The following is an 18203-nucleotide window of genomic DNA, read 5'->3' as shown; positions in this document are numbered from 1 at the left end:
TCTTGGCCTGTTACAAAGCATGTCACAGTGGGACATCCCAGAGGTTTGTCTGTTCTGTTGCCCAAGGACAAGTTTCTTTCTTTGTTACATGCTAAGTCAAAAACATCTTCCACAGATTCTAGCATGAAACTCAGAGCTGGTCTGTCTGCACTTAACTACATTCTCCTACTTCTTCCTGTACATACATAGCAAGTTTTAAATTTAATCTTTTTCAAAGCAAGATCCATTTGGAAGGTGTATAAGGTGGAAAGAACTGCAGGACTTGGAAATACAGGTTCTTATTCCCTAGATCCAAACCCTAGGACTAGTTTGAATATGGTAAGAATAGACCTCCTACAACAACTAGTGAATAGACAGTCTGAACTGGATCCCAGAACAACTCTGAAACACAATGAGGAGAAAACATGGATTTATGTGAAAAGAACTTTTCATAACTGAACCTCTGGAATCTAAGGATAAAGTTTTAGCAGCTTCTGACTATCACAACAGGGAAAAAAGAAATGCAGTTCTGAAGTGTGGATTAATGGCCATTAATAATTGAGATTATTTATTAATGTGCACTATTCACGTTCATTATAAAGGAAGGTTTTCTATCTGAATGAAAGGGGTAGAATATAAGCTCCACAAACTCAGCTAAATTTGTCCTAGTGAGGACTAATGAGCTGCTAATGAGATGCTGAAGCTTTCTGATTAATGATTGGCACTATATCTTCTGGTCCATCTCTGATCAAGTCTGCACTGATCAATACTGTGAGTATGGGCCAAGGGGAGAGACTCCTTACAGCCTGCTGAGACCATTCCCTGGGAAGGCAAAGTTGATCCTTTAGCCAGCTCCTGGGCTTCACCCATAGGATTGGCAGAGAGAAATGGAGACCCCAGTCCATGTGCAAGAGGTGGAGGTTCTCATCCATTTAGCCCAAATAATGTACAAGAGTATACACTTTATACCCAGAGGTGAGTTATCCTGAGAATGGGAGGAGGAAAAGCAATCAGAAAAGTACTATTGATGTGAAGTTTTTTGCCTTAGAATTGTGCTAAGTTACACCTAACCTGATCCATTTGTTGTACTTGTCTAACACATAAACATACATGGATACTTCCACAGCTATTTCTCTGTCTGCTGTCCCACTATGGAGATATCTGGCTGACCTTCACTGTCCTTTTCCTTTTCATGTTAATGACAGAAGCTGAATGCTGTCTCTATAACTAGTTTATCCTGAGTATATTATTTCAAGGATGAAATATAAATATTCCCAGGAAGTTCACTTTAATTAAAAGGTTATTGGCCAAGCAGAATTGTCTCCTGAGTCAGAGCTTGGAGGCACTGCTTTTCCCCGAAGGAAAAGATAAAGGACACTTCTCCCTTCCTCTGCAGGATGTGCATGTTAATATGAAGCCTTATCACATCTGTACAGGGAATAATTATTGCAACAGAGGAACATATAACCAATTATTTTCAAAAACCAAGTCCTGCTCTCAGGAGTAGTTTCCGATGGGGAGTGTAGCAGTAACCTGCTCTTGACTCAAACTGCATTGCTTGGGCTACAGTAATTCTTGACTATGATCTTTCCAGCTTCCTTATCTTTTACTTTTCCAGTACTTAACTGAATCACCCAACTGAGCACTGCTTGGAAAAAGATACAATCAAAAGATAATCTAGGGGTGAATCCTGACCTTGTGACCTTCATTTAGGAACTGGAATTCCCCAGCATTGACAGTTTTATCATGAGCATTGCTATCAATCCCTCCTGGCCTTTCACCTTTTTTTTGGTAATGCATTCTCCATATACTTCAATCAAATTCTCTCTAAGTAAGTGTCTCAATTTATAATAAAGTCATCTCACCTTTTTAGTGTGATTTGCTACATAACTCTGACTAAACACTTGATTAATTTTCTAATTTTCAAAAGAAATTTGCCCTAGTTATTGCCAGTGTTATAAACTGTAAAAAACAGAAAAGAAGGGAAAAAAAGGGCTAGACTCCCTTTATCTGGAAAATACCAGCTATTGCAAATTATTGTAATGTCATTCTATTAACTAAATAAAATTCTGTATATTGATTATAATTCACAAATAATCCATAATTTAACTGGATTTTGCACAAGTTGCAAAGCTGTCTCTAGCTCTTGGCTTCTCCTGAAATTAACATACTTCAAAGCCATCAGATTTGCAACTAATAAGTCTCTGTGATTTCCAAAGCATTGGGATCTCTGCATACATCCCCACGCTGCCTTTTATGGAGATGTTCTGCTCAATACTCCCCGTTCCACAAAAATGTAATGATAACAAATTCAAAACAAATACCTTTTAGGGACTAGTGTGTCAATTGCAAATGAGATAATAAAATTCATTGTTTACATCCAAGTGAACATGGCCAGGGCAGAATTGGGCACTAAACTGAAGTGACAACTTAATCAGAGCTTTGCTCTCGGGGGGTTCATCAGCTCAGCCCCTGCCTGACAGGCTTGAGGGAAAGGGGGACTTGGGGAGTTCAGCCAGTCAGTCCATCCAGACAATCCTGCAGCAAACTGCCTGTCAGGGCCAAGCTGGGAGTGAAGAACAAGGTGGGCTTGTCTTTCAACAAGTGTAGTTTAGAAAAGGTTTTGCTAATATGGATGTATTAGGTAATGACAAGCCTTCTGATTTCTCTTATATTGAAAATATCTCATTATGCTTCTTAATTATGCAAACATATATGCCTTTCACATAAATATCAACATTTTAATAGGTGTGCATGCACACAGACACACACATATAGGTGAAAGAAGCCCGTGAACCTGTGGGATGGTGCTGAAGCTGCTTTCTGCACTGCCATCTACTGTCGTCTTAATTTAGTTATGGGATTTTCTTAGAAGTTTGTTGCTTTATTTTCCATTTTAAAATAAGGCATGTCACCTTTGAAATTACTGTAGTTCAGTAAATGGTCAGATTAGTTTTGCTTCAAATTTGTTCCCAGCATATTAAAAACATACATATGTAATGCTGGGGCATTTATTTAAAAGTGATTCTATTCCTTCTTCTAATTTTTAAGCATTTTTCCTGTTTAAAGAACGAGTTGCTGATGAACTGATTATTTTATTTGGTTGCACTTTCTTTCAGCAGTCCTTTATTAGGACTGAGAGGCTAGGAACCTCAGCAGCTCAGGTTTTTCATTCCCAAATGCACAAGTGATGGTTACCTGCAGCAGCTGCCGGCACCGCCTGCACTGCCCTGCACCTTGTGGACTCCTTCTCTGCAGCCCTTCTGGTGTTTTTCAGGCTCGACCCAGCAATGGCAGTGCTAGCAGTGACCTGAGGCAGCCTAGAACACCTGTGCCCACTTTCAGCATGCACAGTCTCTATGCATTTTAAGCAGAACCCAAGCACAAACCAGGACGAATCGCCCGAGCACATCTGAGAGGTCTGTTCCCATCCCCAGGTTAATGCTCTGGATGTGTTTGCAGAGCAGAGTAAGAGTTAACTTGCCAGAGTCCCCCTCCCAAAGCATGTGAGCCCCCAGCCCTGTCCCCAGCAGGGACCTGGCCCCCCTGGTACTCACAGGTGTCCAATGGGGGGAGCAGAGTGAGTTGGAGATACAGCCACCAGCCGGGACAGCCCAAGTCCTTGCTGCCTTTGCAGCCTCCCTATATAGAGGAGGAGAATCTTGTCAGTGGGGAGGGGCCCTGGAAACCACGTCCTGCTGGAAAATCCTTTTGGTACCTGGCTTAAAAAGCACAGCCTGAGCTAAGGAGCTCGTTCCCAGCAGGGCCTAACCCTGGGCTGTGGCCCCTGCCCCAAGCCACTCTTTTGGGAAGTAAGCTGGGTCTGGCTTTCAAAATGTATGAAAGGGGCGCCCCTAAATCACAAGTTCAGGGTTTCACTCTTTTTCCCTGCTGTTTGACAAAGCAGATGGACCTTTAACTCCTTCCTGCCTTGGCAGTCTCTCTGCCCCTCATGGCTCTGTGCCTAGAAGGGCAAAGGACAGGTCATGGCCCATGTGGCACAGGATGTTTTCTACCCACTGTCAGTGCATTTTGTTGGAGCTAAGTCTCTGAGTTCAGGGGTTGCTTGGGCAAAGAGGGTTGTTCTTAACACAGCAGGACTGTGTCTGGGTCTCCCTGTGTTTATGTGATATTTGGAGCCTGGGGCTGGTTTAAGCCTCCTTTGCCCCTGGGAAACAAGAGGGTTGTTTGCCACCTTCCCAGCGAATTTGCTAAAGTTTCTTTCCAGTGTGCAGCTCAGTTCTTGAGAAAGGACTTTAAATACTTGTTCATATATAAGAAATACCTAGTAGTACCTCCCTGTGCCTGTAAATGCAGAAGAGAAGTGGTGAAGAGCTGGGGGGGCACAGTCCCCAGGAGGCACACACAGAACAGGGAGCAGGCACCATGTGCTGGCAGCGAGAGCAGGACAGGCTGCTGGGAGCCAGACCTGCCGGGGTTAGGGACTGCTCTGGTCCTCATCAAACCTTCCTCACACCCCCCAAACCTTCAGTCCCAGCTCTCCCCCCTCCTTCCTCCCCTAGTAGCCAACAGCCTTGTGCAGTAGGACCTATGGATGGAGATATCCCAAAAAGGGAAAGCTAGGATCCTCTAGGAATTCCCATCAACGTGCCAAATACAAAATACCGAAACAACCCCCTCTCAGCAACAGACTAAATATGGTGTATACCCAAAGGATCAGAGCACAGGCCTGAGTGAAATTATTTCTCTTAACATCAACAGCTCTGTCTTCTCTGGAAAATAAACCCTCCTGGGGAAGATGGATGGGGCTCATATTGGTCTCATCATCCTTAGAAAATACCTATGAGGGGAGGCTGCACTGAAAACCTCTGCTGTCACTGGGTCAGGACCTTGCAGGTGCGATAGACCTCTAGCCCCTTCTTCTTGTTCTGGCCAGTGGTGAAAAAAATTGGGCAAAAAGGAGAGAGGGAAAGAGCCCTGGAATTTCTGCTCTGCAACATTTCAGAGATACCAGATGCAAAGTCAAGTTTGGGCCTCAGCTGGAGAAGACCAGATTTGCCAGGGCAGTGACACAGTCCCAGAGGTCACAGACTGTCCTGCCAGAGGAAGGGTTGGTGTCTGCAGTGCTGTGGGGCTGCCACAGAGCCATGCAGAGCCTTCCAGGACCCAGGAGCGCCATATCAGACCTGTGCACGTGTGACTTTGTTGGAGCAAAGCCAGGGAAATGATCACCACCACATAAATCCAAGAAACTTGTCCTTGTTAGCAGAAAGTTCCTCACAGGGCAGGGTAGTTCCCCCCACCTTACTTTTTTTCCCCTGCAGTTTCTTGATTGCAAACTTAGCTTTTAATTAGAAACACAATTAAATGGAAGGGAATCCTCTGAAAAGTATGATCATTTTAACATTCATCAAAGTTATTCTAAGAAGTTCCTTTTAAACACATGCAGCTGTTTCAAAGAAGCAGACACATTATAATAGTAGCTTAAAAAGGAGTGGAAATTATTCTGGCTGCTCTGCAAACCACTGCACACGCAGGCTTGTTGCCCGAGGAGGGAGTTTAACAGCAGCAGTGCTGGAGGGTGATATATGATGTGACATTAAACGGAGCTGGAAAGTCCAAAAAAATATTACTGCTTACTGCTGGGACTGAAAGAGTGGCACTCTCAAGCCATGTGGGGTAGGAATTGATGAGTATAAGCAGGGCTTCCAACCTTCACTTAAAAGCTGATGTAAGAATATACTAATCTGACAGCCTGGTTGGGGGTTCCTGAAAGTTGTGGTGTTTGCTTTAAACCAAAGTTGCCTCAAAATGAAAGCTGTGGATTTCCAGAGGATGATGAGTTTGTGACAAGAAAATAAGCTTGGTTTAAACCCCCTTGATTTATTTATTTGTTTTAATTACTTTTCTAGAAAAAAATGAAGAATTAAGCTGCCTACCCTAAATATCTCCTTAGTGAATTTGCACTGTAAATATTTCACTTGGGGAAAAGAAAGAGGACCCAAGAAGGAAAGAAGTGAACTTTTAGCTGCCTTACCATGATGTAACCTGAACACAAGAGAGGGGAAAAAAGAAAAGCACAGATGGTGATGTTAGTTTGTTAAATAAAGCATCAGGTAAACAATTTTTGTTTTGTTTAAAAATGTTTTTACTCAAGTTTTACCAACCATGTTCCTCTAAGATGACAAATGTAATTAAACAGGTAACTGTACTGGTGGATTACCACCTGTGTCAAGCTGTGCCCTTGCAGCAGGAGGGACAGTCTGTGTCCAAGCCAGGACAATCAGAGAACAGCCTGATGAGGGAAAACACCAACTGCTTGGTGTTTGTGCTTCACACTGCTGCAGGTGGCCAGGTGAAGTCTGTGAAGGGCACAGAGCAGGTCTGAATCAGCTGAAGCTGAAAGGGTGTATTTGCAAGTGTGAACAAACCTTTTGGGATTTCTTTTCCTAAAGGTGATTACTCAAGGCTAATCAGTCCTCCAGAAAACCAATCCAGTGACGCCGAGATCGGGACCCTGACATGAGGGTGCTCAGGAAGGAAAATGTAACTGACTCCTCAGGGGGAGCTGATAAAGCTTCAAAAAATCTCCTCTGTGCAGGACAGAAACTAAAACCTCTGAAACAGCACGGCTGCCCTGCAGTCAAGAGACACAATTTGCTCTCCTTCGAGGGGAGAGCAAAAATTTCGTCTTGAAGAATTTTTTATTTTTAAAACTTGTGGGTTAAGTTCTTCCAAAGTGCTTTCCAGATCTGATATCCACACCAGACTTCACTGGCTCCTTGTCACCTTCACTTGTGATAATGTGCTTAGACAACAAACAGCCTCTTTTAATGGCATTCCCTCCATAACGCTCTTGGTTAATGTTCAATCTCCAACAAAACTCACAAATGCATTTTGCTATTTAAGGACCCTAAACTTCTATATGCTTGTATCTTTTTTTTTTTTTTCATTTTCTGTTGTTAGTAGAAAGAATAAGGGCAGTTAATACAAGACATCCCAGGCTGTAATTATGCAACTTCTGAATTTAAGAGAATAATTTTTGTGTATGCTCACCTAGGTGGCAATTTCTTCTAAAACCTGAACCTGTGACTCTAGAACTGTGAAATATTTTGGTCTAAATATTGATCTCACCTTAAAATTTTGAGGAATGCAAGTGCATCCACGTGGGAAAGATTTGCAATTCCTCTTCACCCAGTGACAAGGCAGGCAGTCTGGCATTCAGAGGACTCGCTGTATGTCAGTATCTTGAAAGATACTCTCATATTTCCTGTACTGACAAGATAAATGCTAGATTATTAAGAATATGATTAGACCAGTATATTTTCATAGACATATTTCAAAGCTTTGTTGTAAATAAACATCACTGGAAATACACTTTAATTTGCCTTAAGTTTGCTTGTACAATTATTATACTTTGAAACAAGAGATTGTTTCTAACCCCCAGATGTGGGCTGTGAGGGTATTGGAGAATTAGATGAAATTCAAGTTACACCCAGAGCAAACAGACCAAATTCCACCCACTGTCCAACACAGTGTCTGTACCCATTCACAATGGGTGAATCCCCAGAGAAAACAGTCCAAAGATTCCCTTTGTTTCAAATGTATTTTGTCTCTGATTTCAGATATACATCTTTACCTCAAAGCTCAGTGAAGGATGCCCTTGTAGCAGCCTCTGCTTTCCTGACTGTGGAGAGGAACCTGCTAAGCTGTGTACTTGGGAAAGGGCTGGTACCAAACATCCCTTTGCCTTCTTCAGCCTGGGCAAATTTTTTTTTAAATTTCTACCACCAAAAATTAATTTCCCAGGGAGCTCCATGGCACCTGGGCAGCATCTGAATGATCTGGGGTGGGAAGACAGAAAGCAGAAGCAGTGGCTTTGGTTACACTGAAACATTTGCATAGCCAGGAAGGTTTGAGCTTTTGTGTTTTCAGGGCCTTTCTTTGCCCTTGAAAAGACAATTCAGAATCCAAAAACACAAAACATTTTTTTTTCCCATGATCCACTGCTTCATGGAAAAACACAGGTCTAGCACTGAACTTCCAGAAAATCAAATGAAAAATTTAGGGACGGCTCTTCAGCCCAGCAGCTGAAGGTGACAGAGGTGTGAGCACAGAGCACACAGATTCCCTTGCCCGATCCAGTGGTCAGCTGCCACTGCTGCACAGCACTTACAGATGGATTTGATTGAGGTTTATTTGCAAACACACATCCTCCCCTCCTGGCAGCAGTCCTGAGACACTCACAAATCAGCCAAGGAGGAGCTGCCAGCACTGCCAGTCACACGGAGGACATGAGCTCACTGCTGAGGCTTCAGATGCAATTGCAGCCTCTGCAATCCCACGTTAGAGTGCAGGCTGCTGGGAGAAATAAAAAGTATCCCTGCAATGCTAACTGGGTCAAATCAAGATAAAGGCAAAATTTCAGAGTGTGAAATTGACAACTTGGGGTCCTTACAACTTCACAACCTGCAGGTCCTGCTCCTCTTTCCCCCTCCACTGTACCATTTATCTAAGAATAAAGATTTTTAAGGACCCGACTCTAGAGATTTATTTATACAAAACTCCTCTCAGTGCCACTGGGTATATTTAACATTTATGCATTTTGTTAAAATGAGAATAGAAAAAATAGATGTTATTTTTTATGTACCCCTGCAAGCTTGGCTTTTAAAATAAATTACCATTTCAAAACATGTAAATACCTCAGCTAAAAAAGAGTTCTGGGAATCAGTAATCTACTATCAACTTTATTTTTAGCTTTGCCTGACTTAGAGTTCCATGCAGTTTGGGAAAAAACCCCAGAAGTTACTTTGCCTCCCATATACCCAGTGTTACACTGTACAATTTATAGCAACTCCAGATGGAAAAAACTTACCCTTGTTTGTTTGCTGGAATGAAGATAAATATAGTCCCCATTTCTGGAGAATTAAAAACAACTATCCCTCTAAATCACTTCAATTTTTCTATTAGAATTTCTTTTCCCTTACTTATCTGAAAGTTGCAGCTTCTTTTTAAAAAGAATGATTAAAATGTTTAGTTTGAACACTCTTAAAATACCACACAGAATAAAATTGAAAAATTTTATTCAGAAACACAGGAAAAACACACAAAGATATAAATGTAAAAATTATAACTTATTATACAAAGATTTATTGGACAAACTCAGTATATTCAGGTGCAATTCTAGACACAGGATTCACTAATGTATTAGAGTCCCTATACAGTCTTCCTTGTATCAGCACTGGGGAAAGAGAGCTTTGCTAACATTTTAAAATTGACCTTGTCATCCTGTCTCATGAGTAGATGTTACAAGCTAAAACGGTCCCACTGAATTTATTGGAGAAATGTATGAAATGAAGAATGTCCTAAATTAAATGGCAGACCTTGAAATGAGAAATTAGAAAATGAAAGATATCATCTCTTTATACTTTGTAAAATAAGAGGCTCTTCGATGCTCGTGCCAGCCATCCTTCCTGGTTCTGGAATTCTGTCTGAAAATGAAACACAGACAAAAATATTCTCATGTATCTGGAGCTCCAAGGTCTGTTATTTTCTACTATTACCAACTTTGATGCACAATATCATCATAGGGAATTTAGGAAATTTTACAGATTAATGTTTCCATGCAGCTGTAGGAGATAAAAGCTTTATATTACTGAGAGTAGATTTCAGACAACTTCCAACTCAGCTGTAGCAACTGAGGTAAAGAAATACCATATTTCACACCTTTTATCAGGATCCCCAGTCTGCTGGGATACTCATACATCTAACTAAACACGATAAATTCCAAAGTGAAAAGCAAGCTAGATGTTAAATAAGAGACTTGGCAGGTTGAGTTTATGAATGGACTTGATTACCTGAATATGCAGCCTAATGAAAACAGTAGGATAATTATTATTTTAAACCCACTGCCTTTAGGTCTCTACTAACATACTCCTTAAACACATGCAGAAAGTAATTTCAGAATATATTTACTTAAAGGTTCAAAGCCTTAAAAATTTAAGCTTTTTGCTTAGTTCTAAAAAAGCAATGTGCTGCTGTGTCTTATGATTGATCCTGAGTTCTGCAACTAACAGTAACCAACTAAATCTCCATGTGAAGTTATATTGGAGTCAGCAGGGCAGCGTGACCCTGCAGAGTCAGCAGAAACAAAACTCACTTTAAAAACAATTCTCCTATACACTCAGTTAGTTTTAAAAATGGAAAAATTTCTGATAGGAATAACAATGGAATGCTTTCTAACAAAGAGGTAATTTATAGTAGTTTTGGTATGGAAATTTTGTTTCTTCAGCCCCCTCTTCTGGCAGAAGAAAAACATCATTGTCTCAACTGTTAAAAAACTGTTAGTACTTCTCACCCTTTTTAGATGTCAGTAAAATCTCAGGCTTCATACTTTTGAAATTTTTGGATACAAACCTAACAGTTCACAGTACTAACAGGAGAGTAATAAATTTGCACAGTAAAAAAATGAAGCAAGATGCCAAGCAGTCTCTTTGAGGGAAAAAGCTGGGCCAATGAACCTTTTCACTCTCTAGTTTAGATAGTATTAATTGTAACCAGTCCAAAAGAAGACCAGAAAAGGCAAGTAAGATTTAGCAGTGTTTACTGTAGAGCAATGAACTTTGGGCTTAAGCTTTTGTGGCAAATAGGATATGAATTATGTTCTCAGAAAAGGTTTAAGCCCATATAAAGAACTGACAGCTAAAGAGTTAAGTTCTATAGAAATTAGGTTAGATCAGATAACAAAAAGAGATATGCCCATTATTTAATATATTTTATTGAGAACAGGTTAAAATATTGTGTTGAATTCCCAGTATAGTGAGACTGTCTCTAGCTGACCCTCTTCAGGTTTGTAATAATATAAGGGAGTACAATTTGGCCAGCTGAGCTTTTAGGGTAAAGCCATTTGGTGCCAGATGAAAGCACTCCTTGCACAGAGGAGGAGGTACACAGTGTCCAGCTGCACAGTTATGGTATTATAAGCATATCCATGGTCTAGGAAATCTGGGCACAGATAAAAGTTCTGCAAAAATAACATTGCACACACACCTTTTTGATTTCTCTCAGCAAGTGGTTTGCCAAGGTTCTGCTTTGGATAATTCAGCAAGGACACTTTTGGAAGGATATTCTGGGTACTTTCTTCTTTACCACCATGTAAGAAATGAGAGAGAATTCCATACAGGAGAGGTCTGCTTAAGGGAGAAATTCAAAAGTAGTCTGTAAAGTCTGAAATACTGAGCATTAAAAATACACCCTTCCCCCCTTCACCCTTCTTAGATCTTAATATTTATTTCTACAATATGTACATATGTCTTTAATGACTTAAAACATATCCAAGTATCATTGCACAAATAAGCACAGACCTAAGCTTCCTGTGAGCACCAACACTGCCCTAAAAAGCTCAGACTAAGAGACACTCTCCACTGAACTTCAGCTCCCCTGGCAGGTGAAGAACTGGAGTGTGTTCAGCACACTGGAGCACAGATCCACATTCTCACCCATGAATCAAAAGGATCCACACACTCACAACAGATCAGACTTTGGTGGGCCAGTCCATCATGGCACATCTCAAATTTGGCATTTCCTAAGCACTGACAGGTTCAGACAGCACAAGCTACAGAGAATGCTCAACATGTCTGAACCTGTCTCAGCCTCAGGTTATTAATGCAGTCTTATTGCAGCACTCTGATTTTATATCTAATCTCACAGTAATCTTTCTATTGCTCCACACAGCAACTCACAGGTATGCAAAGACCAGATCTACTTTCTGTAGAAAGCAGACTGTACTGGTAGGAGAGTTGTGTTTTGGTGCACAAGGGCACTCTCTGGAGAATGCCACAGTGTTGGCAGAATGCAATGTGAGTTTGGAGTATGTCTGAACATGGCCCCATGTTTGGCATCCTGAAGCTGAATCCAGCATATTAGAACATGCGTGGGATCAGCCACATTTTAACTGGTGAGAACATCTACATGTGATTTAAAATTACACTAAAGAGAAAAATATACTGGCATACAGAATATACTGTGCATTCCAAAATTCCTCCTTACACTGATTTTCCACTTGCATCTTCCACTATATTCAGCTCTTTGGCAAGAAATTGCCTATCCAAGGGCACTTCAGGCTGGCCGGATTCTGGAAAACAAAATCCCTGAATCTTATGACCAGTAAGAAAAATGTCACCAATTAAGCAGATCATGAGAGCACACACCTCCCTTTTAGACTAGTACTAACTAACAGTGTATTGTAATTCAGGGAACTCACTTAAGCATTAGTGATTCATACAGGTATAATTTACAACAGTGCATTACAGTTTTTATCTTCACTCTTAAAGAATCTTAGAAAAATATTAAAGAAGTTCTACAGTGTAAAGATAAATTTATCAGTTCTTTCTCTAAACTACTACTCTCAGGCATGTCAAGAAATTTCAGTTTGTAGGCTGTTATCAAGTTTTCTTGCCCTTGCACTGACTACTGTGTCAAACAATTTACCTCAAGGGTAAAGGAGAAGAGAGTAAGTTTTCTTGAAAACTAATGAAGTGATTTGGCTTAATGCTGCAAGTAGAGCTGTGGAGAGGTTGTTTGTACCCTGTTAATTCCCAAGGGAAGACAAGGTTATGCAGCTTATCACACTTACTGATTCCATAATATCAATGGAATTATTCAACCAAACAATCACTGATTACTATTGCAGCAGCGGCACAAATTCATGGCCAATACCTGCCGTCAGAACAGATGCTGAGTATTTATACTTGTTGTACTCCAGGTATTCCCGAATGAGCTCATTGATCAGGAGGTTCTCCCGGGACAGCGTCGGCCGCGGCTCGCTCTGGTCGTCCAGGGCATTGAACACTTCAGCTCTGATCCTCGCTTTGATTTGGGCAAGAGCTCCTCTTTTTTCCAGAGTGTCCTTTAAAACTACCACCATAAAAAGGCGCGTTAATTTAAAGCCAAACACATTCAAGGAGCAGCAGCATTAATTAGCCCCGACACAAACAGAGTTCTGGCGTACGCCAGTGCCACAGCGATAAGGTATCGGCACCTGCGCACGTGCCACCAGGCCAGGCACGTCCCAGATAAAATTAAGCCTTCAGAAACGTCACAAATACAATTTTTTTAAATTTTTTTTTTTTAGTCGCAAGCATACGTTCTGGTAATTTAAGAAATAGGATGTTACTGCACCAAGAAGCGTTTAATACTGAAGTATACTGAAATATAGCCCGCGGTACATGACGGGGGCAGCGCCAAGGGACGGGGGCCCCAGTAGCGCCCGCGGCAGCTCTGAGATCCATGCGGGTGGCCGCGGAAGGCCGATCCGCACTCCTGCTCTCCCGACGGCCCGAGACACCCCCGACCCCGGCCGCAGCCCCGGCCCCGACCTGCTTTGAGCTCCGCCACCGTCGCCATGGCCGCCGGCACCCGGATGGCCCCGTGCGCACTGCGCAGGCGCGGGGCCGGGCGGCGGGAGCTGTGTGAGGGGACAGCGCGGGGTCGGGCGGCGGGAGCTGTGTGAGAGGACAGCGCGGGGTCGGGCGGGAGATCCGTGAGGGGACAGCGCGGGGCCGGGCGGGACGTCCGTGAGGGGACAGCGCAGCTCCCGCCCGGCCCTTCAGGGAGCGGAGCCCCGGGGGATCCCTCTGCCTCCAGCGGCCCGCGGGCCAGGTCGTGCAGGGATAGAATAACCAGCATCAGCAGCGCCTCCGCGCTGCCCGTGGAGCTACCGCTCGGTGTCCTGCTGTCCAACCCCGTCAGCTGGGCGGAATGTCAGGGGTGCCAGGCTTTTTCCTTGAGTAATTTCAGAGGTTGGCAAAAATCGGGGAAGGAAGCGTGGAAAATGAGCGAGAATTTCTTCCATGTATGCACTGGGGATGTTTTGCACTGAGTCCCTGACAGATGTACTGTTGATTAAAAGGACTCGCCAAAGCTGAGCTTCTAATGAAAAGGACTTGCCAAAATGTAACTGTATACGGGGTGTTTTGCAAGCCTGAGGATCCCTGGCGTGTCTGGAGGCTTGTGTGTGTGCTCCGTGTTGCTGGGATGAGTCAAGAGTGTTTATTCTGTCAATGCATGAAGTGTTTCCCAAAGGAAATGCAGCCGGGTTGGGTGAACAAACTGGATTTGCTATTGTCTGCTGGGGCTTGAGGGAAAATGTGAGTTGTCTTAGGTTTACTGCCTAAAACAAGGATTAAGTGTGGGGGTTGGGGAGTTTGTTAGGATTGTTTTGTTTCTTTTTTACGTTTCCTCAAAGCAAATATTTATATGACAGTCTCTCAAAGCTTCTCTAGTAGGAGTCAATAAATAAAATTTAGGAATAAATAAAATTTAGGAAAATCAGAAGTGGTGGTGAAGTCAGTGTGTTTTCTTAGCCCAGCACTCGCTGACAGCGAGTCACCCTGAGCCCACTGCCCGGATCCCCAGGGGGACTCTGGGGATGAGCAGCTGCTTATGTTTAATGTTACGGCATTTTCACAGTCTAAACATGTTTCTCTGCATCCTTCCAAACTTCTCCATTACCTTATGAGTCACTTTTCCATCACACCTGATTTCCCATTGATAAGCTGTTGCAGTTTTCCACACTGCTTCAGTTTTGTGTCCTGCTTCAACTTGTATTCTACAAAAAAAAAAAAATTCTTATAGAATTTTGTGCAGTTCTTTTTACTGCTTGCAAGGCAGTCTCCTTTTTAGACAAGATTTTGGTTTCTATTTCTTGTATTAATCTGTGTTTTAAAAGATGCTGTTACAACAATGGTTTGTGAAATCCATGTTCAGTGACTTTCTGGTACTCTGAGATTTGGTTCTGTATTTCTGCAAGTTTGGCCTTGTGTCAGCTCTAGTTTTTCTCCTCCACAAAAAATATTTTGAATCTATTACATTTTTCTTCTGAACTCTTTTTCTTCCTCTCACATTAATTATTTACTCTGTATTTTAACTGCGTTTTGGTTTACAAGGAAATAGAATTAATTGGAAGAGAACTAGTTTGAGGTGGAAATCCAAGAATAATTTTTTGAGGAGAAACATCATTGACATAGAGCGTGATGATTGTGACATTGGGGCTGAAAGAGAAATATTTGGAATGTGAAACTTAAATTTTGTTAGTCTTTTAGCTTACAGTAAACATAGGTGGGTAAAAAAATGTATCTTTCTAAACACTCCTCAATTCATGCCTATTTACTGTCTTTTGCATATAAAAATAAAGGGAATAATTCTTGAACATTTAGCTGTTCTCTTGCAATACTATAAAGATTTTAACATGATATAAATTATGGTATGGGTTAAACTGACAAACTCGTAGGACTTCTGATACCCAACGTGTGTGTTTTGATCTTTCTGTGATGATTCTGCTCTGTCCCTCAGTGCAGATGGGAGCTGGGCGGGCTGGACTCAGCCCTGCTCTTTGACCTGACACCCTGAGAATGTGGGACCAGAAATATTGCAGTCAGATGGACGATCTGGCCACCACTAGTGCAGCTCTGGAACTGCAGGTGAATAAAGAAGCAGTCTGTGATGTATTTTTGTGTGTGCGATGCCTGCTTTTAGGTTACACATTAAACAAACAAGACTTGTCTCTTTGACTGTCACCATGATTGCCCTGGATGGACAAGAGCATTTTAAATTGAGATTTGTGTGATTAAAGATTGCAGATGTTACTGTAGAGTACTATGTAACCACCCTGCTATTTCCTGCAGCATGTAATGCCATTCCTACACATGTACCACCATACTCTAGCTGGTCTATTCTGGTACAGTAGTCAGGCGAGCTGACTGTGGATTTAACTGGTGCATTTTAAACAGGATGTGAAGACACCGTGAGACAACCCAATGCAACCACAGGGCTGTGCAGTCAGCTCAACTACTACGTATTTTGATGCAAACCTGGTTGCAGATGCAGTTGCTTTGGTTCTGTTCGTGCTAGTCAACTTGAACTAGTTAAGGGCACTGAAACCAGTAAAACTGGTTCACGCTGAGAAGTGAGCTGTTTGAAGGTGAGCTTAGGCTTTCCCTGGGGCCTTCCCCTAGGACCCTGCCTTGGCTCAGTCCCGCGGGGCCCGGGTGCCAGCGGGGCACTGCGCTACATCTCCCCGGGGGACACGTGGGGACTGCGTTTCCAGGGGCCGGAGCAATGCCTCGGAGAGGGAGATGCCGTCATGCTCACCGCTGGCTCAGGTCCAGCCCGGCGGGCAGGTGCGGTGCGGATGCGAGGCGCAGGGCCCTGGAGGCCGCTGGGCAGCAGACCCGGGCAGGCGGGCGCGCCCGCGGTGCTCCGGGAGCAGCGATTCCGCCCCGGCTACGCTGCCGGGGTCGCGGGGCATTTCTGCGTTGAACAAAGGCACGCGTTGGGGGTCCGGCCGAGGCTCCTGGGCCCGTCGTCCGCCCTGATGCGGAGGCGTTGGTGGCCCCGCGGGACGCGCCCAGGCCGGCGTTGCGGGCGCACCCGCGGTGCCCGCACGCGGTGCTGACCGGCCGCCCCTGCCGCCGAGACGGAGCTGCGCAGAGCGGGCGGCGGCGGCGGCCCGGACTCGGCATCCCCGTGACGCGGAGCCAATCAAGGGCTCCCAGCTGCCGCTGCCAGCCCATCCCGGCCCCGCCCGCCGCCGCTCGGCCGGAGAGCTGTGGACGGGAAAGCCCAGCCGCGGGAGCCCGCGGTCGCCTCGCCGCGCTCCATGGGGATCGAGAGCTTCTGCAGCGCGGACGCTTCCGAGCCCTTCTGGGTGAGCGGCGGGATGGGGCCGCGGCGGCTGGGCTCGGCGGCGGCACGGAGGGATGGCGGGGAGCCGGGTGGGGCTTGGGTGGTGACGGAGCCCGAGAGGCTGCGCCCGGCAGCGGGGGAGCGGGAGCCTGCGGTGCAGGCGCTCCCCAGCAGAGCGCGGGTGCTGCGGTGCGCCCCGGCCGTGCGGGGCGTGAGCACCGGCATAGAGCGGCCGCGGGCCGGCGGCGCCGGGCCGGGCCGGGCCGGGCTGTGCCGTGCCGGCGGCTCGTGGGCTCCGCCTGGGCGCGGTGTCCCCACGGCGGGGTCGCGGGGCGGGCGCACCTCGTGTGCCGGGCTTCCGGCAGGGAGATGCTTGGAGGGGGAACTGACGAGGGGGTGCCTGCCCGGCGCTGGGAACGAGCTCGGAGTGGCCGGGCAGGTCTCTGCCCACGCGTTTGGCCGCTCGCTGCGTTACTCGGGGCCGTGCGGGTAACAACAATAACGGTGCCTGACGGCTGCCGGCACACGAGAGCGGCTGAAGGACGCCACGAACCAGCGCTTTCTGCAGCCTTATCGCACCTTTGTACAGCAGTATTTTGGCTCTTCCTTAGCGAAGAGTGGTGAGCGCAGGTGCTGTGCGTGACCTGAGCTGTGCACAGGTGAGCGGTGTGGGGACGATGCGGTGGGGGTTCGCTCAGCTGAGACGCGGGTTCCTGTGCGGGGACACGCGGGTCCTGGAGCAGCGAGGCACCGGGGAGAGCAGCACCGAAGGGAAAATTCATCTCAGGAGCAACCTGGTTGTGTGTAGAATGTTGTGTGGAGGAAGGGAAGAGCTGGAAGTTAGAAAAATAAATCTGTAGTGAGAGCTACTGAAGTCAATATAGGAAGAGAACTACTTGTGTATTCATCAGATGTTTGCCAAATAGTTTTGAGCTAATGAGCTGCCTTACTAGTGGAAAAATAAAACAGAATCAGATGTCTCAATAAATACCATTGTACTATTTATCTCAAGAACCATTAGGATTTTACTGAGTAGATGTTTTCAAAATCATCAAGACTGAGACAATCAGCTGATCAAAAGTGACTCTGCTAACTTCCTTTTATATTACTTATACTAATATCTCTTTTCTGCTATTTCTCAGGTTTTTCAGAATTGGCTTAATTGTGCATTGTCATCATACATGTTTTTTTTCTCTTCCCTAGAATGAGACTTTTCTTTTGGCGGGCTTAGGAGAATACACGTTTCAGAATGAGTTTATGGAGAAACTGACTTGAGAGAGCAGTAGGATTGTGAAAAAGAGCTGCCAGCTCATTCTTTGAGCTGTGGAATTTTAACATCAGGTAGGCGCAAGAGAAGTTGTGCCACACATAGGAAGTTGGAAGGAAACAGTTTATATAGGATTTTTGGCAGCAGATTATTTTATTAGGAAAACTGTTCTCATGTGTATTACAGCCATTTCTGGTATTTTTGTAAAAACTACTCCATACATTTTTTCCTATACTAGTTGCATTGATTCGCAGTGTTTTGGGTTTTGTCATCCTTCTCCAAATCACATGGAGTCTGCCTTTCATTTCTTGCA

The 18203-nt window shown here is 44.5% G+C and overlaps 3 protein-coding genes across 8 annotated transcripts in view; 1 reads left to right on the top strand and 2 right to left on the bottom strand.

Moving 5' to 3' along the window:
• MYH11 (myosin heavy chain 11) overlaps window positions 1–3588 on the bottom strand; it is a 53755-nt gene extending 50167 nt beyond the window's left edge. For all 3 annotated transcript variants that reach the window (XM_084216283.1, XM_084216284.1, XM_084216285.1), the window contains exon 1: window positions 3537–3588. The gene's annotated coding sequence lies outside the window, so the exon portion shown is untranslated. The remainder of the gene's footprint in view (window positions 1–3536) is intronic.
• Window positions 3589–9012: 5424 nt separating this feature from the next.
• Window positions 9013–13370, bottom strand: CEP20 (centrosomal protein 20). 2 transcript variants are annotated; one of them, XM_084216629.1, is made up of 5 exons: window positions 13317–13370; window positions 12658–12855; window positions 11989–12073; window positions 10990–11132; window positions 9013–9431 (listed from the first exon to the last, which is right to left on the bottom strand). In XM_084216629.1, exons 1-5 carry the CDS (start codon window positions 13342–13344, stop codon window positions 9355–9357), a joined length of 531 nt encoding a protein of 176 aa, XP_084072755.1. In that variant the 5' UTR covers window positions 13345–13370; the 3' UTR covers window positions 9013–9354. The 2 variants fall into 2 exon arrangements, with proteins under 2 accessions (XP_084072755.1, XP_084072756.1); XM_084216630.1 differs by having other exon boundaries at window positions 10990–11129.
• A 3187-nt stretch (window positions 13371–16557) lies between these two features.
• The window catches only part of LOC311160147 (multidrug resistance-associated protein 1), a 47030-nt gene continuing 45384 nt past the window's right edge, over window positions 16558–18203 (top strand). For all 3 annotated transcript variants that reach the window (XM_084216638.1, XM_084216637.1, XM_084216636.1), the window contains exon 1: window positions 16558–16645. In XM_084216638.1, coding sequence (XP_084072764.1) covers window positions 16598–16645 — 48 coding nt within the window. In that variant the 5' untranslated portion in view covers window positions 16558–16597. The remainder of the gene's footprint in view (window positions 16646–18203) is intronic.

This window comes from Fringilla coelebs (assembly GCF_963513975.1).
Source record: "Fringilla coelebs genome assembly, chromosome: 16".
In the NCBI taxonomy this organism is placed as follows: Eukaryota; Metazoa; Chordata; class Aves; order Passeriformes; family Fringillidae; genus Fringilla; species Fringilla coelebs.
This window is presented reverse-complemented; position numbering and strand designations above follow the sequence as displayed.

What these genes read in the sequence shown, in the direction of transcription:
- CEP20 (XM_084216629.1), bottom strand. Translation starts at nt 13,344, where the DNA reads ATGGCGACGGTGGCGGAGCTCAAAGCAG. An exon ending in GATGCAAGTGGAAAATCAGT is followed by an intron (nt 11,133 to 11,988) that starts GTAAGGAGGAAT and finishes TTCTCCCTTAAG; the next exon opens with CAGACCTCTCCTGTATGGAA. An exon ending in TGCTGAGAGAAATCAAAAAG is followed by an intron (nt 9,432 to 10,989) that starts GTGTGTGTGCAA and finishes TTTCATTTTCAG; the next exon opens with ACAGAATTCCAGAACCAGGA.